Source organism: Leptonychotes weddellii, chromosome 2, assembly GCF_054177405.1.
Source record: "Leptonychotes weddellii isolate Sample4059 chromosome 2, ASM5417740v2, whole genome shotgun sequence".
NCBI classification, from domain to species: Eukaryota; Metazoa; Chordata; class Mammalia; order Carnivora; family Phocidae; genus Leptonychotes; species Leptonychotes weddellii.
In genome coordinates this window covers 13829890-13855160 of record NC_138370.1, presented here as the reverse complement: position 1 = coordinate 13855160, position 25271 = coordinate 13829890, and the positions used below count along the sequence as shown (strand labels likewise).

The 25271-nt window shown below is 41.1% G+C and overlaps 1 protein-coding gene across 2 annotated transcripts in view; it reads right to left on the bottom strand.

Moving 5' to 3' along the window:
* Positions 1–627: 627 nt before the first annotated feature.
* The window catches only part of FAM149A (family with sequence similarity 149 member A), a 53488-nt gene continuing 28844 nt past the window's right edge, over positions 628–25271 (bottom strand). Inside the window, exons 2-14 of one of the 2 annotated variants that reach the window (XM_031037384.2) lie at positions 22694–22804; positions 22113–22251; positions 20038–20180; positions 18139–18264; positions 17322–17492; positions 16537–16727; positions 15383–15537; positions 8713–8816; positions 8000–8212; positions 4819–4939; positions 3532–3660; positions 3367–3445; positions 628–939 (exon numbers count right to left, since the gene is read on the bottom strand). In XM_031037384.2, the coding sequence (XP_030893244.2) occupies positions 866–939; positions 3367–3445; positions 3532–3660; positions 4819–4939; positions 8000–8212; positions 8713–8816; positions 15383–15537; positions 16537–16727; positions 17322–17492; positions 18139–18264; positions 20038–20180; positions 22113–22251; positions 22694–22804 (1756 nt within the window). In that variant the 3' untranslated portion in view covers positions 628–865. Of the gene's footprint in view, positions 940–3366; positions 3446–3531; positions 3661–4818; positions 4940–7999; positions 8213–8712; positions 8817–15382; positions 15538–16536; positions 16728–17321; positions 17493–18138; positions 18265–20037; positions 20181–20331; positions 20619–22112; positions 22252–22693; positions 22805–25271 lie in introns of those variants that run through there. The other variant, XM_031037386.2, reaches the window with a different exon arrangement.

The window sequence follows — 25271 nt, the reverse complement described above, 5'->3', positions numbered from 1 at the left end:
GGAGAGAACTGCTACTTTAGGCAGAGGGATCAGGAAGGCTTTATGGCAGAATTGACATCTGAGCAAAGGTCACACTGTGATCAAATAAGGATGAGGTCTGCTGAAACCTTCCCTCCAGTGGATGAACACCTTCGCCTGCAAACAACGAAGAGGAAACCATACATAATATATTTTAATTATGTTGATATTCAGCTTTAAAAGTCAATAAGTTTGGGCTACTTTTGAATAAACTGAGTTTGAGCAAGAAAACCAGTAAAACCTAATTGGCTCGGGAGACAGCCACTGACATTCCTCAAAGAGGCTTGTGACTAAAGTACTTTTTTAAAAAAGGTGTAAGAAAGTCAGAGCAATGATTAGGATCATCTGAACCTTAGTTAAACTGGCATATTGTACCAAAGATGGCTTTGCTATTTTCTAGAGAAGGGAGTGATATTTATTAGTGACCAGGATTTTGATGGATCAAAAACAGAATGAGACAAAAAACACATTTCAAAACACAACGTTACAAAATGGCATATTCCTAGATAATATCCTCTCACACTGTTAAGTAGTATGTGTAAACATACACTAATTACGTGTGTGTCTGTGTATAATTGATAAAATGATGGATGATAAACACAGATCAGATTCTTCTGAGCAAAGCCTAAAGAACTTTTATTGTAATGCTTCCAGTAAAGAAGGTTGGTGAATTTGACTTGTATTCTCTTTGCAATGCAAGTGTTCAAAATTAAGTTGTTTATTTGTTTGCATTTCTCTCAGACAGGCTCACATCTCACTGTCAGACAAACAGATACATAGTATAATACTTGTTCTTCCATTTTTCAAGCAATAAATGGTGGGCTGAGGCTTTGAAGTCCAAGTTCCATCAAGATGCCACTTGGAATCTCTTTCTTGTAGTCAGAGTCGTCCTCTGAAAAGATTTAGGTGGATATTGTGAACCTGAAACACCAACCAAAAAGTAACTCTCATTAAAATGTTAATAAATCCAGCTCTCAAAAGGATTCCATGCAGATGATATTTTTAAAAAAGAAAAAAACTATTTTCATGTCACTTTTACATAAACCAGGAAATAGACAAAAACTGTCGTTTTGGGTCCTGAGAAGAAAGAAGGGGGCTCCCCTCCACTAAAGCCTGGGTGCTGGCCCTGTGTCCTCCCAGAGCGGGTGGATTTGCTAGAACCTTCTACGCAGAGGTGGATCCCTGAGACCCAGATGGTCTGGCGGCCCTACTACTTCATGGGGACAGAAGCAATGTCAGCTGCCTGAAGAGATCCTTCCAATCCCCAGTGGGGATACCCCACAGCTTCTCCTTTTCTCTTTTTTTTTCTGCCACAGAACAAATGTTGATAAGTTAATAGCTCCTGTTGTTTCTGACCCAGAAGCAAAGGTTAAGAAAGAGATTACACACCTGCTTGTCAGAGGAAAAGAAAATGAATGCTTAGAAATACAAGAATATCTCTCTCATGCACCCTCAGTTACTCTTATAGAAATGAAAAAGGCTTCTGACCATCAGTAACAATAGTCACAAAATTATCGATAAGAGAATATACTGACTTAGTATTGGGGGAAAATTAAGTGTGCAGATTTAAAACAAATTCAGAGCCCAGTTCCCTCTCCGAACCTCTAACCCTGTGTGCCCAACAAACTATTAGATAGCTCCGGTCAACATGCTACGGGCAACATCTCCAAAAATGAATTCATCAAAATTCCATGAGCTCTCTCCTTCAGCACCACGGTCTCCTGGCCACCCATGGAATCTCTCTCTCTCTCTCTCTCACGTACCACGTGATGCCCATCCTGCATGGCATGGCTCTTGGCTCCTCTGGGAAGCTTCTCTGTTTGTTTACCCATCTGCATATCCAGCTGGCGGTCCTGCTCACCTCCCTCGTGGTCCTTTCCATCTTCCCTACTACACTGAGTGTTCCTTGAGGCACAGACCAAAACGTCTTCGGTGTTTGAATGCCGGCCCTCAGCACAGAACTTGGCAGAGAGTGAGCACTTGGCACGTTGTTATTTATTAATAAACACGCTTTGATGCCTACTTTCCTCCAACCATCTACAAGTCAGACCGATACTTATAATAGGGCATGGCTGCGTTTTAGAGAACAAATTACCATCACTGACAGAGTGAGTGCTGCTAGGGAATATACAAAGAAAAGCGACAGAAAGCCACAGTAGCTTAGGACCATTCACATAGCAGAAAAATTGTAAAGGGCTTAAGAATCTTGGACACCACTACGCTACAGAACTATAGAAGGGCTGGTGTAAACAGTGATAAAATTGCTGTGTTGTCCCAGTGCTTCCCTTTTACCAGATTTATTTTTATTTTATTTTTTTTAAAGATTTCATTTATTTATTTGACAGAGAGAATGAGAGAGAGAGAGAGAGCACATGAGAGGGGGGAGGGTCAGAGGGAGAAGCAGACTCCCTGCCAAGCAGGGAGCCCGATGCGGGACTCGATCCAGGGACTCCAGGACCATGACCTGAGCCAAAGGCAGTCGCTTAACCAACTGAGCCACCCAGGCGCCTCCCAGATTTATTTTTAAACTATAGCATTTGCCTTAAAACAGCGAATTATCCTTTACATTTCAGATTATCTAGAATACAAATTATTCATAATTTTTAAACAAAGAATAGATGCCTGGAATCTAGCTAAGTACTTTGCATATGTTTTTCCAACAACGGTTTTATCCACCCAGACTATTATAAAAGAGGAACTTGAGGCCCAGAGAAGTTGAGGCTCTCCTAAGACAGCTCAGCAAGTAGGATGGAAAACAGGCATTTGATTCCAGAATATCACAACTCATGACGACCCTATGTTGCCTCCTTAAACAAAATGCTGGCAACAGTTTTGAAAACTGAAACACCAATGGCCTGAATTCAGACTAGAAACTTTACTCTAAAAATAGCTACTAGGCTGAAAATAAGTATTTATCTGTACAACTCTCCATTATAAAATAGTTAGAATATTTGTATTAATTTTATGAAGCATTTTTATAATTAGGTCTTCAAAGAGAACTAAGATTAGGGTTTCATGGAAAACATGAAAACTCTATTGCAGAGAGAGACACTGATTTCTCGTAAGACTCATGAGACAGAATTGTCCTTTTGCTGAGAGTGAGGCCTCTGATTTAATGAAGAGCGTTTGGGCACATTTTCCCCATTATGCCAAACAGCGGATAGGTGCTTATCTCTGAGGTTTTGCTCTTTCTAGAGACTTCTGTGTCTGGACATAGTGGAGAAACACTTGGTATTTCCTCCTACATGGTCAAAATAGTCCTGTTAAGGTAGATAATCCTCAATTTCTCTTTCCAAAACTTGAACCTCACCTATTATATCATTTTATTTATATGTGGAGAAAACTGACCTGTGAAGAAACTCTGACTTGTCCATGTGTGGCTGGCAAATTCCATCAGGGTCAATGAACCTTTCCGGGGAGTATCTAACTATTGGAAGAAAAATAAAATGAGGGATGAGTTTTATTGTTTCAGACATTTTTAAAAATCATATTTAGGGTTAACAGGCAACCCACCCGAAACGCATGGGTCGTGCTGGGTCTTGAGAAGTGTTCTATGGTCAGAGATCTTTCTCGAAGAGGTGATCGCTCTGAACTGTCAGGAATCGCACTTAGCACGCGGTTTTGTGGTTGCCTCCCTCTGTACTGAATAAAGGATAGTATGTTCTGGTTTAAGGCAAATGCAATCCTTAAAAAAGGCAAAAGAAGATCTCTATGTGCTCATTCACTTGTTAATTCAAAACTTTTATTTATATACTGTGAAGTATAAGGTCCATCACGCATGAATATCAATATACATTTTAATTATGTAATTTTATTATGTAACCTGATTAAATGGTAGTGACCTCAGAAATAAACATGGATTCAAAAACTTAACCACCTAAAATTCTTACTGTTAAATTATAATAGCCATGTAATTTTGCATTTGTGAAGCATCAGACTTTTTTTTTTTAATGTGATGTTTGCCTTCTTTTATGACTTTAAGCCACATGCTAAGGTTACACATCAACCCTTTGCACCTCCTGCCTCTCTAGGAATGGGTTCTATTGCAGTACTCGAGGAGGCAAAGGAATGCAAGAGAAAACGTTTCTGTTGTGTTTTCTCTTTAGTCCTTTATGCTCGCAAAACTGGGGTCCTTCTATGTTTTGCGAAACAGAGACAGGTTACTTGTATGGGAGTGAAGTGAGGAGTCATCGTACATCTGGGGGGAAATGTACTTATGCAGACTAGGGACCCCAGACCTGCCCAGACCATTTGCCATCGTGTGGCCGCGTTGAGCATGGGTGCAGGTGTGAGAACGAGGGCTGATAAAAATGTCACAGGTGTTTTCCTGAGGTCTAACTTTATGGAGGCATAATCTACCATCTATAAATTCATTTCACCCTTATAACAATTCTTTGAGGAAGGAATCACTTTGACCCTTTTACGGGTGAGAAAATTAAGGTGCAGGGAGAATATGTCTACAAGTCATACAGAGTTTACCTGGCAGGGTTCAAACACAGATCTCCCTGTCCCCTGGCCTGACCTTCATGCTCTTTAGTTCCCTCTACCATCCTATCAGATGTTCCTTGACACCTGAACTTTCTGACTTAGTTCAAATCATGTTTGTATTTCACAAAACAGTGAATTAACCCTCCCACCTCCTGTCCCTTGTCGCAAGCCAGTTACTTTCAGGAAGCAGATTATGAGACATTTGATGGCACTGAGTTCATTGGGAAGGGCCAACATTACATTCTGCTTGTTTGTCTGTTTCCCAAGAGACAATCTAAATGGTGCACTTAAACAGAATGAAATCTGTCTTACAGAAACAGGTCGAGATCCAGGAACTGCCATATTCTGCTCACCGGTCTCTGAGCCTATTGGGGGTAACCTGTTCCGGGAGGCTTGAACCGGTGGGGAGGACACACACTCCATGCCAGTTTGCCTGTAAACAAAACAACATTGGGCTGAGCAGCTAGCTGCAGACAGAGGGGGCCAGACCCCACCCGAAGCTCCCCATCTGAACTACTAATCACAACTGCCTTCCAAAAAGAAATGCTCATGTAGAATGAGAAGTGTCAGCAAGACCAATGTGGAGAGGGACTGACCACGAGCTCCAGTCACCTCCTCCTTGGTCAGCAGTGATGTCAACCTGTATTTACTGAGTGCTCGGCTGTGCCAGGCCCTTGCAGGTTCCTGAAAACATGATCATCCAGATGGAAATCAATAAGGAATCCAAGGTTTTGAATGATACACAAGAATAGAGATGGATTGTCTAGGATAAATTCTAATTCATTTATTCACTAATAATAAAGTTATGAAAGCTAAAATATGACCCTTTTGACCTGTGATGTTTTAAAATACATATACTACCCATAGTTTAGAGGCTGCAAGGAAAGATCCTTGTGTCCTGCCAGTGGGATTATAAACTGTGAGAACCATTCTGGGAAGAGCTTTGGAAAAATATTTCAAGAGTCTTAAAAATATCCATAACCTTTGACCTGGTAGCTTTACTTCTAGGACTGTACCACCAGGACACAATTTGAAGTCTTCCTTATCAAGATTTATATAAAATGATATTGTATACCTGAAAGTAATACTACACTGTATGTTAACTAACTGGAACTTAATAAAAAGTTAAAAAAATGATTTATATAAAAATGATGTTCAGGGACTCCTGGGTGGCTCATCAGTCAGCTAAGCGTCTGCCTTCGGCACAGGTCATTTTCCCGGGGTCCTGGGATCGAGTCCCTCATCGGGCTCCTTACTCAGTGGGGAGTCTGCTTCTTCCTCTGCCACCCCCTCCCCTGGCTCATGGTCTCTCTCTCTGACAAATAAATAAATAAAATCTTTTAAAAAATGATGCTCACTATACATCATAATAGTGAAAATATAGAAGGAATGAAAAGTTTCCATAATGGAAATACTTAATAGATTATCACATACCCACATGTTATTTTCTAGTCATTAAAATCATGCTTTCTGAAATATTTAACAACATGGAAAATATGAATTAAGTGAAAAAATCATATGAAAAAGTGCTACAATAGTAGGATAATGTAGTCTTAGAAAAAAGATAAGGGAAAGAGGAGAAAAGAAGAAACATAACCACAGACAAAATTGGTAGTCATCTTACCAAGTTATCATTTTTCTATTTCTATGTGTTGGGCATACAGGGGATCTTTGATACCTACTTATATTTTTGGTATTGTTCTAATGTTCCACAGAGAACTTGTTGTACTTTGATAGTTTAAAAAAAAAGGTTTTTTTAATAAAAGTGAAAGACAGAGCACGAACAAAATCACGGAAGTCAGAACACACATAGCTGGTCTGTTTGTGGGTCAGAGAGATGATAAGGCTGCCCCCAGTCAAGATGGGTGAGGAGAAGTAATGGGAAGATATAGGAATGCAGAGTCAAAGATGGTGACATTGCCCCCAATGGGCAAACATGAATTGTTGGTAGGACCAAAAAAAAACCAAACCTTGTTCTTTTTATGCATAAAACACAGATATAAAGAATAGTACATAGACTGTACAGTATATTTGTGGCATTAAAATTCCACAGGTGGGGGAGGAATTAGGAAAAAGAGTCTAAAAGGGCTCCTTAGTATGGCAGTAATAACAAAAAAGTTGAAAAACACGGGTCTACAGATGAGAAGGGGCCAGAGCATGAAGGGAATGGACAGCTGGAGGCATCTGACTTACTTCAATAGAAAACAGAAAAGGTTTGGGATGAAAGCCTGACGGTGGAGCCCAGGTGGGCTGGGAGGAGGAAGAGAGGGCCAGTGAGGGGCTTGTGACACTGGCAGGGGGGAGGTGTCCCTGGTGGTCCCCAGTGAGAACGGAGGAGGGGGAGAGCTCCTGGAAGAACTGCCAGAGCAAATAGCCCTGGATAACCGGAATACCCCAAATAACGCTGGAAATACCGGTTCCAGACTGTGAAAGAAATAGTGACCCATCAAAAAACCAATCGTGGCTTGGCACTGTGGAATGCATCCTGAAAAACCCAGGGGCTGCTTAAGCCCTGGCAGCTGATTTGCCTCCCACCCCTGCAGGCGGGGGGAGCCTAAGGCAACCCCTTAAACACTGGCTCCCTTGAGGCAGGAGGCGGGTGGCCCCAGGAGCCCCGGGGGCGTGGTCTCCAAAGCTCCACAGCACTGTGCAGAGTCCCAGCTCTGCCTCTCTCTCCCTCATGGGATCATCTCAGGCAAGTTATGCAACTTCTCTCAGCCTCTGTCTCTTCACCTTGGATCTGGGATACTACGAAGACCAACGCAAAAGATTTGTGGCAGGGAATAAATAATAAATGTGACTCCTTTAGCTGGTGCTGGTGACAGAATGCACCCAATAAACACTGGCCCTTATGAGTGAGAAAGCTGGATTGCTCCTTCCTAATTCTGCAGTGAAGGAGGGGACAGATTCCTTTCTAACAAGGCAATGATTTGAAGTTGATCCCTAAGGTCAAAACTTCTCTGAAACTCCCCACGTGCAGCGAAACATAGCCTTAGAGATAAATAAAAACTAATAGTTATGCTACTTCTGAAACCAACATCACACTGTGTTAACTAACTAGAATTTAAATAAAAATTTGAAACAAACAAAAAGCTAATAGTTATATATGTCCCTTTTATTTGTGTAGCATTTTATGCACATTAATTTTTTGAACCTCATAATGAGAAAGAATTAATTATGTAATTTGAAAGCATTAGCTAACTGTTAGTTTTACAGATGAGGCCACTGATTTCCCATCCAAGATCACCTCACCATTACAGGCGCATTTTATTGTACGGCTCTGGGTACATTACCTGACATTATATTCTAGTATACAGCGAACTTGACTACGCAACACAACTCATGTGAAATACTCAAATTCATGAACTACTTGGAAAGTGGCCACATAAAATTTGAGAGAGGATGCTTCGTGCATATGAATCCATAAGCCCTAACTGGCAAGCGTCTCCGTCCTCTGTGACATCTGGTCTACCAGGAGAGAGACAGGACTTACAGTTTTGTTCCCCTAAGAACTTCATCATTGTACACATTGGGGGTTTTCATCCTCTGTGAGTCTGAAGTAAGAGAAGGCAGCCTCGTGTACGCAGGTGTTTTCCTTTCAGAAGTGTGGAGTATGCGAGCATCGGAGGAGGTTCGTCCCAGGCGGTGCCGTGCCAAAGAAAGGGCACTGGGCCCTGCACCCAATGATCTGTCCTCTTGCTCATTCCTGGGGGATGGATGGAAGTCAAGCTGATGACTCAGATGTCAGCCTCAGGACAACAGGGCACATATACATGTGTCCATTACTAGGTATTGTCTAGAACAGTGCCTGGCTCAAGAAGATACTCCTAAATATTGGTTGAATGAATGGACAGGCTATCATTTCCAATTCAATTTCTATTTCAATGAAGAATCTTCCACAGGGGGGAAAAAAATCTAAGGTTTTCACTGATTGTAATCCTACAGTATAGCCCACAAGATTAAGAATTCACAGCTCTCTTCCCCTTATCTATCTGCCCTAACCTAACGGTGATCATTTTGTGGTTGATGTTAGAATAGTGTGTCTTCATTGTCATGTGTGGCTGTCTCCTTCCCCGAATGGGCTCAGGCACACCTAGCGCATATGGGGTTAAACAGGATGCTCCTTATCCCACATCCTCTGCAGTCTTCAGTGCTCAAGGGTATCCAGCATACAGAAGAGGCAGGGTAATTATTTCTTATACGTACTGTATTCTATCTGAGAAATAGGTAGGTCTCTGCTGCAGTGGCTTTGCTTGAATTGTCATCACACCACTCAAATCACTATAAAAATTGTTGGAGAAGCGATGAATCTGAGAAAAGTAAAAACAATACAAATTAAAAAGCACCCAGTGCTATTGTGATTACCGGTGTCTCTCAGGAATCAGCGGGGAAAAAAATGGCACACTCCAACCAGCTAATTTGAGGAAAAAATGTAACACGGATGATATGTTACAAAGATGTGGGAAGAGAAATCAACAAGGACTGGCTTAATTCCCCCAGGCAATATAACAACGTAACAGCAGGGCGCATTACCATATGCAGGCCTGGAGCGGCAAATAATGCGGGAGAGATTTCTGGAATCTGGACAGGGTAGCTGCTTGGTGGAAATGCCAACAGTGCCACAGTTAGTGGTGGAATGTGGAATGTGGCAGAGAGGCCAGAAGTAAACAACGTCCTGCCATTCTCCCCGCCTTGCTCTGAGCTCCTAGAGCTGCAGGACAAGGGAGCCCTCCATACCATTAGTGTGTGCCAGCCTCCAGAGCACACCAGGGGGAGGACGGTTGAGAGAGAATCTGGAGAAGCAAAGAAAGAGTACCCCAGCTCCTAACTGAGCTGTTGCCTCAGACCTCTTCTCCTACCCTATCCTTCACAGCTGGCCCCAGCTAGCTGCCCTGAGAGTGGCACAACAGCCTGGGAAAAAAACCCAAACACCAGATCTCGAAGGCTTACATTTGAATCCCAGTTCCCACAGCTCCCTGGTAGGTGGTCTTGGAAAGACTACTTTGTTCTTGGAGTCTTAATTCCCTAATCTTTAAGTTGAGGATAATGACACATACTTCATATGAGAAATAAATTAGATCACAGTGGTGGAAGCATGAAGTGAGGGTAAATAATCATGAATTCCCTATCTGGTCCCATGATATGGCCAACTAGGATAGAAAACAACATTTAGATTCAGGGAAACAGGATTTCTGAAACTAGAACCATATTCTAGTTGGAGAATAGATGTAGAAGCCACAGTCACATTTTCCCCATGTTGAACATTAAAAAGAAATGTTACAGGAATTAATTAAGACCGGTTGTAATTACCAGTAGGACGCTTTATTTCAAAATAAGCTCTAATAATACTTCATTTTTACTTTCAACTTTGTTGTCCATTCATTTTCTTTTAACACTGATCCAAATGAAAACAACAAATTAGCTGTAAAAAACATTTTGAAAACCCATTGGAAGCTATAAAAAGAAAATACTTGTAAAAAACCCTTCAGACTTAAAAATTTCCATATTTCTCAAGTTTACTTATATTGTCTAATACTTAAGGATTCTTTTCCATGTTGTCATCAGCTGCCCATTTTTATGGGATTCGTACCGCATATTTGAAAATGCAAAGTGGGGAACACTGTTGAACCTGCCTGAGCAGTTTAAAAAGATCAAAAAATACAATAAACGGTAGCAGTTCTGAAAGTTTATTTTGAACAGCAAAAGCAAAGAAGGCTTACTGTAAAACACTAACACTACAGAGTAAAACAATCCTATTAGACATTTCTATTTTCAACTTCTGCCCCCAGGACCATACACACTATTCTGTGTCCTTGCAACCTTGTGAAGATTGTCCGTTCACTTGCTCCTTTGCGGGGAGCATATTTCCGCCTCTGCCTCGAGGCAGCCTTACTAAATGTTACCTACCATTTAGGATTTGGTTCACGTATCACTCTACTTTATGGAAGTATGCCACATTCCCCCTGAACTCTGTGGCATTTATGAACTAAAGGACATCAAATTACAATATAGGATAGGATAGGATAGCATACGGTGGGATAGAGCATACGATTCATGTCTGGTTATAACGAAAACTAATGCTTATTGAGTGCCTTCTCTACACTACGTATTGCACTATGTGTCTTATTTTGTTTACCTCTCACAGCGCCCTGATTCACAGATCCCACAGATAACGAGACGAAGGCTTTGAGGGACCGATTCAGGATCACAGAGTCGGACCCTGTACTTGGAGTCCTACAGCGCAAGCTCTCACCCGCTCGACCATCTCCCCACTGCCTCACGTTGCGTGCGTGCACCTGCATGCACGTGTGTAGTGGTACTTGGCAGGGCTTGACTCCCTCTGGCTAAACTGCACGGACCTCAAGACCAGGAATCCTGACTTTTCCTTTTTCTCTGCTCCCCCACACATAGTCTAAGCTCCTTAGCACTACTGAAGGTCTCCCATGAAGAAGCTCAGCCTTGGAGATGGAAAAAATGGTGGAAGAGTAGGGGACCCTATTTCAACCGGTCCCCTGAATTGAGCTGGATATCTACCAGACCATTCTGAACACCCACGAAATCAGCCTGAGATGTAAGAAGATATATTTGGATCTCTACAAACAGAATATATCCCACGATCTCGAGGTATAAAGCGGTGAGCTGTGATTCTGCACGCAGATATCAGAAGATAAACAGAAGGGGAGGGAGCTGCCATAAGCTTGTGCCCGGAAGGGGATACAACACTGGAGCTCAAAAGCCTCCCGCGCTGGGGACAGGGCACAGACTTGAGACAGGTAGTGGCCGGGAAAGGACTTTAGTGCAGCCCCCAGACAGGATCCAGGAGCTGCAGGTGCATTGGCCCGCATGAACCAGGGGTGGCTCATGGTTTTAGAAGCACGAAGGGCAGAGACGGCCTGGGTTCCAGCGCTGGGAGAGTTGCTGAGGGGTGCACAACCAGAGAGGCTGTGGGTCTTAGCAGTGCAGACAGAAACGGAGACAGTGTGGCCTGGAGAGCTCAGTGAAGAGCAGACTGCGATCTCTCTGTTCTTTTTTTTTTTTTTTTTTAAAGATTTTATTTATTTATATGACAGAGAGAGACAGCGAGAACAGGAACACAAGCAGGGGGAGTGGGAGAGGGAGAAGCAGGCTTCCCGCAGAGCAGGGAGCCCGATGTGGGACTCGATCCCAGGACCCTGGGATCATGACCTGAGCCGAAGGCAGACGCTTAACGACTGAGCCACCCAGGCACCCCACGATCTCTCTGTTCTGAGACAGAGGTTTGGATGTGTCACTTCTGCTCTGACTCTTGGAAGAGACGTGAAAAGCCGCCAGAGAACAAAAGCCCGAAAAAAATGGTTTTCACTGAGCCCATACCCCGTCCTCTTCCACCCCTCCCCCCACAGGGGGCAGGGCAACTCTGCCCAAGCCTGGGGGCCTGAGTCACAGCGCAGCAGGCCCCTCCCCTGGAAGACAGGCTGGAAGAACAAGAGGACGACAACACTAAGGTCCCTATAAAACAGGTGCATCTTGCTTGGGCCATGGTTAATACTTTGGATTCTGTACATTCCCACAACCACCCCTCAACAGAATGACTAAGGGGAGGAACCCCCAACAAAGAAAAGACTCAGAGACTGTGGCCTCTGCGACAGACCTAATGGATATGGATATAAGCAAGATGTCAGAAATAGACTTCAGAGTAACAATTATCAAGGTGATATCTAGGCTTGAGAAAAATATTAACGACAATATAGAATCTCTAAGGGCAGAAATTATATCTAATCAGGCCGAACTTAAAAATGCTATGAATGAAATGCAGTCTAAACTGGATACTCTGATTGCCAGGGTGACGGAGGCAGAAGAACGAATTAGTGAGATAGAGGATAAGATGATAGAAAAGATGGAAATAGAAGCGGCATGGGAAAAACAAATTAAAACCCAAGGAATCAAACTGAGAGAGATTAGTGACAGAATGAAACGTTCCAATATCAGAAATTATTGGGATCCCTGAGGGGGTGGAGAGAGAGGTCTAGAAGATATATTTGAGCAAATCGTAGCTGAGAACTTCCTTAATCTGGGAAATGAGAGAAACATTCATGTCCTAGAGGCAGAGAGGACCCCTCCCAAGATCAATGAGAACAGACTGACACCCCAACATATAATTGTACAATTCGCAAATCTTAGATCCAAGGAAACAATCTTGAAAGTGGCGAGGGGGAAGAGATTTCTTACATACAGAGGGAGGAACATCAGAATAACATCAGACCTGTCCACAGAGACCTGGCAAGCCAGAAAGGCCTGGCAAGACATATTCAGGGTACTAAACGTGAAGAACATGCAGCCAAGGATAATTTATCTGGCAAAGCTATCATTCAGAATGGATGGAGAGACAAGGAGCTTCCAAGACCAGCAGAAACTGAAAGAATATGTGACCATCAAGCTGGCCCTGCAAGAAATATTAAGGGGGGGTTCTATAAAATAAGAAAGACCCCCAAGAGTAATATACAACAGAAATTTACAGAGACAATCTACAGAAACAAGGACTTCACAGGCAACATGATGGCAATAAAATCATATCTTTCAACAATGACTCTCAACGTGAACGGCCTAAATGCTCCCATGAAACGGCACAGGGTTGCAGATTGGATAAAAAGGACCCATCCATATGCTGTCTACAAGAGACTCATTTTGAACCTAAATATACATCTAGACTGAAAGTGAGGGGAGGGAGAACAATTTTTCATGCCAACAGACCTAAAAAGAAAGATGGGGTAGCAATTCTCGTATCAGACAAATTAGATTTTAAGCTAAAGACTGTAGTAGGAGATACAGAAGGACACTATATCATTCTTAAAGTGTCTATCCAACAAGAAGATCAAACAATTGTAAATATCTCTGCCCCCAACATGGGAACAGCCAACTACATAAGCCCACTGTTAACCAAAGTAAAGAAACATATTTTTTTTTAAATGCGAGGGAGGGAACACAAGCAGGGGCAGTGGGAGAGGGAGAAGCAGGCTCCCCGCAGAGCAGGGAGCCCGATGTGGGGCTCGATCCCATGACCCTGGGATCATGACCTGAGCCGAAGGCAGACGCTTAACGACTGAGCCACCCAGGTGCCCAAAATAAAGAAACATATTGATAATAATATTTTAATAGTAGGAGACCTCAACACTCCACTCTCAGCAATAGACAAATCCACTAAGCAGAAGATCAACAAAGAAACAAGAAATTTGAATGACACACTGGACCAGATGGACTTCACAGATATATACAGAACATTCCACCCTAAAACAACAGAATACTCATTCTTCTTGAATGCACGTGGAACTTTCTCCAGAATAGACCACATACTGGGTCACAAATCAGGTCTCAACTGATACCAAAAGATTGAGATTATTCCCTGGATATTCTCAGACCACAGTGCTTTGAAATTGGAACTCAATCACAAGAAAAAAATTGGAAGGAATTCAAACACTTGGAAGCTAAACACCATCCTGCTTAAGAATGTTTGGGTTGACCAGGAAATTAAAGAAGAACTTAATTCATGGAAACCAATGAGAATGAAAACACATCGGTCCAAAACCTATGGGATACTGCAAAGGTGGTCCTAAGGAGGAAATACATAGCCATCTAAGCCTCACTCAAAAAAATAGAAAAATCCCGAATATACACGCTAACTTTACACCTTAAAGAAATGGAGAAAGAACAACAAATAAAGCCTAAGCCAAGCAGGAGAAGAGAAATAATAAAGATTAGAGCAGAGATCAATGAATTAGAAACCAGAAATACAGTAGAGCAGATCAACGAAGCTAGAAGCTGGTTCTTGGAAAGAATTAATAAAATCGATAAACCACTGGCCAGACTTATCCAAAAGAAAAGAGGAAGGACCCAAATTAACAAGCTCAGACTTTCCAGCCTCACCCTCCACCAGATCTTTGACTAAGGAAGCAATTCGAGAAAGAGGTATTGAGTGCTTAGCATGCACCAGGTTCTGCGTTAGGAACTCTCACCTATTTATATGATTCTATCCTCATAACAATATCTTGGACATCATTCTCTAGATAAAGGATATTCAAGGTTAGAAAAGTTAAACAACATGTCCAACATAATCCCCTCATCCATTCCTGACTCTCAATGCCCTGGTCTTGGTTCAATGCCCCTGCTGGTCCCAGCATCCTCACCTCTAACCCCACTCCGCCCAATCATTGTTCTCCAAACACGCCCCCCTTCATTCCTCCATGCCTCTCCTTGGCCTGAAATGACCCATGCAGACTTCCTACCCATGCAAGTCCTACTCATTTCTTCATGTTTCTGCTCAATTTTCACCTCCAACCTAAAAGATCAAGACTCAAGCCCCAATCAGGATGAATCACTCTCTCCTTTATTCTCCTAAGGCCTTGTTTTGCACATGACTCACACAATGTATTGCATGTGACTTGTATTATGTTTTTCCTTTTACTAGATCGGGGACCATGCTTTGTTCATCTATGTATCTCCTCAAAACACCTAATACAGTGCACTTAATGCAAACTCAATAAATGTTGAATGAACCCAACATATTCTCATTGACTTTTGTTTTTTATCATTTTGGTGGGAAGATAGGAGAACATCCGTAACCTTCAAATTAGCACAAAATGTTGGGGAAAAGCATTTTTTCTCCTTAAAAATATAGAAAGAGCTCTACAGCTCCAAGCATGTGATAAGTCTCAAATCTGAGTGTCCCAACTCTATTATAGAACGTGGTGATGCTACTACACTCCATGAAAAGATTATTTTTAGATTTTGGTCTAATTGACGAACAGAACCAAATATTCGATAATAAAGGAGCACGCTGACAAACCAGGACAGAGATAAAAAATACTGAAGGAAAGAAAGATACTAGCAGAAAAGCATCTACCTGAGGTGGATTAAGATGAGGAGCCAGGGATATGCTTCGGGCTTCAGAGCTTCTGGATGGGGGAACACTTGGTGCATCAGTGTTAATACGGGAAATGAGTATCAGTGGAGATTTATTCTCAGCTACTTTCAATTTTTCTTTTTGTTTCTTTCCTTCTGTGTCAACAACAAAAAAATTAATATTATTAGGAAACACGTTATCAAATATATATACATAAAATTCACTGTTCAAAGAGAATCTTTGTTTTTGAGTTATCGTGAGTCTGCTATGGCCACTGAACCCTGCATAGAGCAGAGACCCCACAGAGCCATTGGCTGATATGATGCTTTCCATACACACATGCCTATCATTTCAGTGGTAGGTAGAAAACTAGGGATTATACGCTGGGGCAAGAAAAATTCTTGGTATTTTATAATATCCCAATTAACCCCTTTGGTTGGAAAAAGAATATATTTAAATTAACATGAGCAGTACCCTATTGTACAAACTGATTCCATAACATTAGCCATTAACATCTACCACAGACATTTCTAGGATTTGTTTCTTCTCAATTTCAAGTAGTTAAGAGAACACTTTATAAGGTTAAATGAAGTGATTATTAAATTATCTATGTTTCTATTTTGCTTTACAAATAAAGTCATAAACAATTAAAAACCGATCTCCCATTATTAGAGAAGTTATCCTATTATTAGAGATTTTTAAAGTGACTTTAAGCTTCTTTCTTGTGCATTTCTATGTTATTGTTCCAAAGTGCATATACATTTTTTTTAAAGATTTTATTTATTTATTTGACAGAGAGAGACACAGCGAGAGAGGGAACACAAGCAGGGGAACAGCAGGCAGAGGGAGAAGCAGGCTCCCCGCCGAGCAAGGAGCCCGATGTGAAGCTCGATCCCAGGACCCTGGGATCATGACATGAGTCGACGGCAGACGCTTAACGATTGAGCCACGCAGGCGCCCCATTTTTATAACTCAAAATAATAATAATGTCCTTTTTGAAGGGATTCAAGATCATTTATGAATAAGGGGAGAAAACCTACTTCTCTTCTCACTCGATCATATCCTAGGTGTGGCCAAGTTGGGTGGAGACACAAAGCTGAGCAACGGGGGTCTTTTTTTTCTTTCCATTAGGGCCAAATGCTACAAATAAGTACCTGTGAGTGTAACTTCCCAATTTTTTCTGATCAGCTCTTCCAATATCTCTACGACACTTGTCCAGATGTGATCAAACACTTCTGCAGCCACCGCATCTTTGATACAGTCATGAGGAGAAAGGGGAGGAAGTCCATGTTTCTGCCACATCCTATGGCGGTGAGCTGATTTTTGTTCAAGACATTCATCATCACTAAGAACAAAACCCATTGTAATTACTAAAAGTATCAATGGTTAAAGTTAAAATAGTACTATCCAACTACTTGTCTCTCTCTCTCTAATATGTATGCACATGTACATTATATGTGTATAAACATAACATTCTTTTTTAACAGCACATTGTTACTTTTTAATGTATCCATTTTCAATCACAGGCAACTTTTATTATTCAATATTTGTAGCTCTTTTCAAAGAACCAATTTAAGTCTCTCTATTTAGTGCAGAGACTGGGCCTTCCCTTTGTCTTTCTAGAAGGGCAGCCTGGAGTCCTCAGGGAATGAAGGCTACTAGGAGCCTCGTCCACTTTCACCAGCATGCTGAACACAATTCTTGTTTTCTAGCTGTGCCATGTTGTCAAAAAAAAGGCGGGGGAGGGAAGCACTGATCTAGCAAAGACATATCCTGCTAGGAATTGAAAAGCTTTTGGAAGCATATTACTCTCAAAAGAATGGAAAATCTTTTGGACACGTAAAAAATATAGAAGACACTAAATGAGCAAATAATCAAAATAAAGGCCAAGTAAATTAATATAATTACACTAAGTCAATGTTAAATAAATTCCACTTACTCTTCTTTTCTGTCAAAAGCAAAATATTCTTCAATCTTTCCATCCACGTCATAAACCTCTTCTTCCTGGGGTGAGCCTGCCGTTAGGCCAGCAACCTTTGGGCCCTCGGGGCCTGCCAGGGCAGGGGCTGAGCACATCTCAGGGAGTATTTGAGAGCCAGAGATGCACAATCTATGGGGAGAAGCAGATCCTCCATGAGAGTTTGTAGAACGTCAAGACTATAATGCTTGCATGATTTTGGTGAGTCTTTAAATTATCCATAAAGTACAGAATCCCAAACAAAAAAAATCATTGCTTAAAAATTTGATAAAATCATATCCTTAAAAGCAACATTTTAACACAGGCATCATTGAAAATTTTTAAGGGCCTCTTAAAAGCTTAAATTACTCGATGAGTTTGCATCCCCTTTGCTGTAATAAAATGATGTCATGGCATAGTCCCAAATATGTGTGACTGGCATAGAGGGATTTATCAAAAGAAAATGGGATAGAACTTTAGTTCTTCTGCTATTGAGCTGGAGCTTAGGATGCATCACAAGGGAGTCAGTTTTTTGATTTTTCATCTGGCCCACCTTTCAGAGTCTTTGAAACAACAGTTCAAAAGTTAACTTCCTTGTTATCTGTATTACACACACTCATCATCATCATCATCAATCTAGAATCAGAAGCATCTTGGGAAAAAAGTGCTCTGTACCTGCCCTTCACTGAAATCTAAGCTTCCAAACCAGTGGAGCCAAGGCTCATGGCTAAGACAGACATGAAAAATTTAACTGAAATGAAATTAAAAATACTTTCAAAAGTTACTTATAGGAACCTACTCTCTGCTGTTGCGGTTGTGTCCACAGGCATCTAGGAAGGGTTTGTGGACCACAGTACTAGGCTCACTGCCCTGGAAATGTTGGAACCCTTCATCAGTTGGCACGATGAGCTGTCTTCCTAATACTCTGCAAGGTAAAAAAAGAAAAAAAAAAAAAAGGAACTTACTAATATTTTTGATTGGAAAAAGGAAAAATTCTTTGCGACGCTTAAAGTCAGATAACACCATATTTTGAAGGCGCATGTATGAAGTGATAAGGAACATACTGGTATGTGAGAAGCACAATGGTGTCAAAGAGAAAGTGTAGGCTTTGAGGGAGCGGGACAGACTGTTCTCGCTACTGACAAAGAGATCTGAGGCAATGTTCTCAGGCTCTCTAAGCCACCGATTTCATCTGTTTGCTGTTTGTACACGAGATATAACCATAGTTACCGGGAGGACTGATGAGTGGTTTAGAGATAACATGTACCAGATTCAGACAGCTAGGGTAACGCTGGGCACACAGGAGCTCTCTATAAATGTTCACTAATATTTACATAATGAATAAAACTATACAAATATATATACCCGGCTTATATTCTTTGCAGTCTTTTCTTTTTTTAACTTTTTTTTAAATTTTAGATTTTATTTATTTATTTGAGAGAGAGAGAGAGAGAAAGAGAGCAAGCATGAGCAGAGAATGCAGCAGAGGGAGAGGGAGAAGCAGACTCCCCGCTGAGCAGGGAGCCCGATGTGGAGCTCGATCCCAGGACCCTGGATCATGACCTGAGCCGAAGGCCGACGCTTAACCATTGAGCCACTCAGGTGCCCCTCCTTGCAGTCTTTTCTTTTTCCACCCTCCCCTCCTTCATTTTTATCTTAACTATATAAGACAAGAGGGACAGGAGCAGGTCTGAGGTCCTGGCTTTTTGGTAAGTGCCCCATGCCTAAAAAGTAAGCATCCACAATTAATACTAGGTGGACGTATTATACTCTTCAAGACGAGGGCTTATGGAGGACTGAATAGAAAGATTTAAAGACTACGTAGCCAAGATTTTTTTTTAAGTTACCTAGTTGAGGTAACCAGAAAATCCATCTACATTTGTATGAGGGCTCTAATCTATTCTCCCCATACAATATAGAGGAACTTCTGATAACGGAGATGGATTTTTCTCCTAAGTGGATTTGGCCGAATCACTGAGAGAAGAAAAGCTTTCCTTCAGACCCAATCTATATTTTCCATCTTTGATATGAAAAAATAAGTGATCCTGGGGCACCTGAATCAGTTAAAGGTCCAACTCTTGATTTCAGCTCAGATCTTAGATCTCAAGGTCATGAGTTCAAGCCCCACACTGGGCTCCTCACTGGGTGTGGAGTCTACTGAAAAAAGATAAATTAAAAAAACAATAGCAATAAATAAATAATTACATACATACATACATACATAAAATCCCAGAGGGATTAAAAAAAATAAGTGATCCTTCCTACATAAGGAATCTTGGTTAGTTAGGAAGATTCATCTATCCAATCATTCATCAAATAATTACTCTGTTTCTCTCCCAACCCTGACCCCAAGTACTGTCCTCAGCTCTGAAGACTGATGTGTTGTTCACATACTAGTGAATGTGAAGGTAAAGGATCACTTCTACCACTCTTGCATTTGTTACATATGTAATGCCCTTCTGAAAATGAGCTAGATTTGTTTCTCACAAGTTAAGACGCACTTGGGTATCTGGAATGTCCCAATATTTCCTCAGACACCATTTCAAAAGCTGTGCTTTCTTAGTAAAGACATGTGTTCTGGATACATATTTTGACTGGGCAACTGCTTTCAGTCAAAATATACTAACTGTATTAAATGGGCCAGGAGTGGGTGTTTCCAGAACGCATTTCAGAGAGTTACCATGAACAACTTCCCTACCTCAGATGGAGGGATCTTTTTGCCCACTCACTGCATTCGGCCACTAGATTCTGAGTATGAGGGCTTACTTTCCCTTCAAATAACATTTCCTCCACCTCCCAGAATAACTGCTGGACTTTCTCTGCGTTCGCCTTGTCAAACTCCTAAAACAGAAAAATGCACATTTAGTTACAAGACTAAAAGTTGTAGAAAGACGGCCTTCACGATCATTAACACTTACAGATTTAAAGTGCCCTTTATATAGGAAGAAATATGATGTGATAACAAGAATGTGGACTTTGCAGTCAGACATACCAGTGGCCCAATTTTTACTCTTCTGAGAAATTACATCCCACTGGGAGACTCAGCTTCTGTAACTGTTAAATAGAGATCATTTCTACCACATGCGTTATGAGACTTATTTGAGATTTTAAGTAGATATAAATATAGGTAAAGGTACACATATTGACAGGCATTGATATACTCACATGTACACATACCTATATATCCATATGTATACATGTACATATATGTACACAGACATAAGTCCCTCATATAGTGAGCGTAACACACTTAAGCACAGCTGCAAAATACCAGCTAGTTTTTCTTCTGATGGTATCACTGAAAAGGAAAATGACTTTTATACAAAGGGCCATTTACCTTCTTTTAATGAAGAGCCCTGGCTATATTTTCTTTTAGGGGAATGTGAACCTAAAATCTAATCCATAACTCAGAGCAATAAAGTGCACACTCATTTTGACATACCTGATCCAAGATGGTCAAACCGGATTGATTTTCATAGAATGATACTCAGTATTTTTTTTTGTTTTGCATCTTCTCTTAAATTGATAATAAACCAGATTCCCAGACAACAGGGGAATTGAATGATCTCTTTTAAAATGCAAATCAGGTAAAAACTAAGAATTTTTGCCTCTCGGCAGGCAACCAGGTGGCTGAGGAGAGTAAAAGGGCTTACTTTCAATTTCCTCTCTTTTGGCTTTTGTTGCTTTTTGCAAATATGACCTATCAAAAAAGTAAGTTAAAGTTTTTAAATGAAAAGCAATTGTAGGGCCTTAAGTCATTTCAGTTCTATAAATGAAAGTCACAAGACTCTCCACAGAATTACGTAAAAACGTGTACTGAAAGAATCGCAGGATTGGGACGGTATGAAGCGATGGTCCTCAGCCTTCTTCCCACCTGCAGACGCTGGAGTGAGGGTGGGGACTGTTTATCACAGGTGAGCCAGGCCCGCCCTGTTGGAAAAGGCCTGAATGGTTTGGAGCTGACGCCTTCCAGGGTCCCTCCCACTGCTGTGAGAAGCCCAGCTACTACACAGCCCCCATCCGAGGAAGTGGACCCACGGGTGCCTTCCAAATGGCCAACTGCTTTCAAGACAGCAAAGGAAACAGCACACACACCAAAAAAGAGCTGGAGTCAGAGCATCCAAGGTAATGTAGTCGACTTCCTTGCATGGCCACGTGGGCTTCACAAAGGGCTGGGTCCCTGTTCTCAGCGGCACTTGAGGGAATAGAGACAGGCTGGCAGAGTGCCCAACAAAGCCTGAGCTGGAGACTCTGGTCCACACAGCTAAGAATCCCACTCCCGCAGAGGACAAAAATAGCGTTCAAGTTAACAGCTTCTGCTAGGGTGAGAGGTGAAAGAAAAAGATCTGATTTAGAATATTGGGGGGAAACTCCCCTAATCACGGTGATTTTGTACAATTTTTACTTCTCCACGTTTTTCCTGGTATTTAAGTTGCTCATTGTCAAAGTCTGTCCTGAATTTCCAGTCTCGGATAGGACGGAAGTGATCATATACAACATACGGAGGGGGAGGGGTTGGGAAGTGGGGGAAAAACCAAAAGTATCAACAGCTATGACTCTGGGTTATGAGATTGAGTGATTTTTATTTTTCCTTATCTTTTCTACATTTTTAAATTTTTCCATGATGTGACATGTAAACACGCTCATAGGGATGTATGTGTACGTGTCCAATAGGTAATGCTTTCAAAAGTGGTAAAAAGATGATTTAAAAGTAAGGAAGCAATTCATTACAAATTGTAATCACGGAATTATACAAAAGATGCTGAGACATACGTCATCTCTCCAAGAGTAAATGGAGCTCCTCTCAGTTGATAAGCCAGTGGTAAAACTCTGTGTCCCAGACCGAGACCAAGAGTTGTGGGTCCCTGCAGGCATGGTGCTGCCACTGGATGTAAATGATGACCCAGGTTCACTGCAGAGACAAACGCAAGCCCATAAAGACCATTTCCTGGGAAGAGATTAAACTGGAAGTGGTTTTACTTCTTAGAGCCGATTCTAAAACTGGGTTTTTTTTAAAAAAAGATTTTATTTATTTATTTGACAGAGAGAGAGATAGCGAGAGCGGGAACACAAGCAGGGGGAGTGGGAGAGGGAGGAGCAGGCTTCCCGCCGAGCAAGACCCTGGGATCATGACCTGAGCTGAAGGCAGATGCTTAACCGACTGAGCCACCCAGGCGCCCTTAAAACTGATTTTAAAACATTCGTGCAGTGTAACATTTCATTACACTAAAAATGAAACTTTTTTTTTTTTTTTTTTTACTCTTAGAAATGCAATCACTGATATCGCTTCCTATATTCATTATGGGCATGTTTTGATTTTGCAATCAGAAGCATTGCAGCACGTTCATTCTTACCAGGTATATTTATCAATGGCTTTCTGCACATTGCTTGTAAAATGTGTAGGTAGAGGATCTTTGCTTTTCACAGCCAAACTTTGCTTCCCAGATCCTTCTGATAGTCCTCTTCTGAAAAATAAAATATGAAAAGTATCTCTAATGTAATAATTTTATTCATGAAAACTTTTAAAATGTCCTTCTGCATAAAGTTGCTCCTCTCCTCTTGCCATGCCCCCCGAAACACACATGTGCGCATGCACACACACACACCACATATCCTCAAGAAACTGAGGCATGGGACCTTACCATTCTTATTTTTCTTAGAACAAGTTTGCCATGAACCTACATGCCCCTTTATGTAAAACGGAAAACAACAACAACAACTTTTCTATGACTTGGCCAGACTCGTAAAAGTTGCCCAAAACTCTGGGCAGACACAGCCTCGCTCCGAGGCAAATGCAACATGAGCTGGACTTCAGGTCCCACTTGTCCTTTGACCAGTGTCCAGTGCCCTTGTGATTACAAAAGCAACTAGCCTTCCAGGAGAAAAAAAATCAATAATTCCATATTAATTCTGAAATATATTAAATTCTCTTTAGTCACCAAACACATGAATGAATCAAAAAAATGACTGAAACACACAAACAATAACTCATTTTAATTTCGCACCATTGTTTGGTTTGTAGCCTGATGTGTAGAGAGTTTTAAAATATTAAAATTAATGGAAAACTAACACAGAAGAAATCTCTAAACTTTAAATAAGGTACTAAGCCTGACTGGTGTATGAAAGTTAGTGTTAATCATTAAAATGCCCTTTCAGTGAACCTCTTAAAACATTTACTTCCCTCTTAGTCAAAGTAGCTTCCTAATGTTTAATAGTAAACACCTTGTATTCTTTTACAGAAATAATATTTTCCCATACAAATTACTCATATTTTGTATTAACTGAAGATATGACAGTGATTTGGAAAAAGAAGTCAACTTTCAATATTTCTAACAATGATACCACAGTAACATTCATTAAAAAAAGTTTGCTGTCATCAATTAAAATGGTGCCTAATTTACAACATTTGTATTTCTGAATGTAAATGGAGTTTTTAAAAAAGATTTTATGTATTTATTTGAGAGAGAGAGAGAAAGAGAAAGCATGAGAGGGGAGAGGGTCAGAGGGAGAAGGAGACTCCCTGCTGAGCGGGAGCCCGATGCGACCCCTGGCATTCCAGAATCATGACCTGAGCCGAAGGCAGTTGCTTAAGCAACTGAGCCACCCAGGCACCCTGAACGTAAATGGAGTTTTAAAAAATTTTAATACAGGGAATAAATTCTGCCCTTAGTTATGTACCTACAGTACTCTACAACAAATGGAATTTGAAAAACAAGTTCATTACTACAGAGGTTAGCAAGAGCCTCTGCCTTCCATACATATGTCTTATATGAGAAGAACAGAATTGTAAAATTTTTGCCCTCCTTATTGCTCATATGTCTTAAGTACAATCAAGCGGTTCTGAGGATAAAGGTGCTAAGAGAAAAGAATACAGGACAAGCTTTTATGCTAATAAACTGCTTTACCTTTTGCCTTGTTCAGTTGCTTCAAAACTATCAATTATTTATCATTTCCATGTGACTCAATAACTCTTTAAATAAACATAAAAATACTTATGATAAAAAAAGAGACATTCAACTAAAATTTACATCAAAAAGAGCTGCTTTGAGCTTTAAGAAATATATGCTAACATGTGAGTTAATCTGCTTCTTGCTGAGAGATAATTTTAAACCTCGGGGTGGTGAATTAAAATAAAATACGTTCTTTCATAATAATCTGTATAAGAGGGGCACCTGGGTGGCTCAGTCGGTTAAACCTTCGGCTCAGGTCATGATCCCGGGATCCGGGGATCGAGTTCAGCATCGGGCTCCCTACTCCGCGGGGAGCCCGCTTCTCCCTCTCCCTCTGCCTACTGCTCTGCCTACTTGTGTGCGCTCTCTCTCTCTCTCACTGTCAAATAAATAAATAAAATCTTAAAAAAATAATAATCTGTATAAGAATAACAAGAGTAGATTAGAATCCTGCTCTGCCCCTGATAGGCTGTGCACTCTAAGCAAGTTGCTTCTCTTCTCCTGGTACCAATACACACATCTGTAAAACAGTGACAATACCGTACACGTTTTCCTACAGTTGTTGTGAGACCTAACTTAAAGTATGTAAAGTGTTTTCATAAATCAGTGCTCGGTCAGTCAGGCTGCTCTTGCTGACTGCTATCGTTATCACGAGCCACTCGATAAAAACACTGAGCTGTCTCTTTGTACCTCCCGCAGCATTTCGTATTATATAGATCTCTTTCTGGCCCTCAGCTTTTTATTGGGATGATTTTGACACTTTATTTATTTTTTTTTATCAGCAGCACCTAAAAGAATGCCTGTCACATAGAGATGCTCCATGTTCACTGAAAGAATCAATAGTAAAGATTAAATTAGTGAGCCAAACAAAGAACATGTTTTTACTCTGTAAATTCATGCTTACTACAAGAGGTTACATTGTGACCAGACACAAACATACTCTTCCAGTTCAAGACATTTCTGGAGATTTGTTTATCCTTTA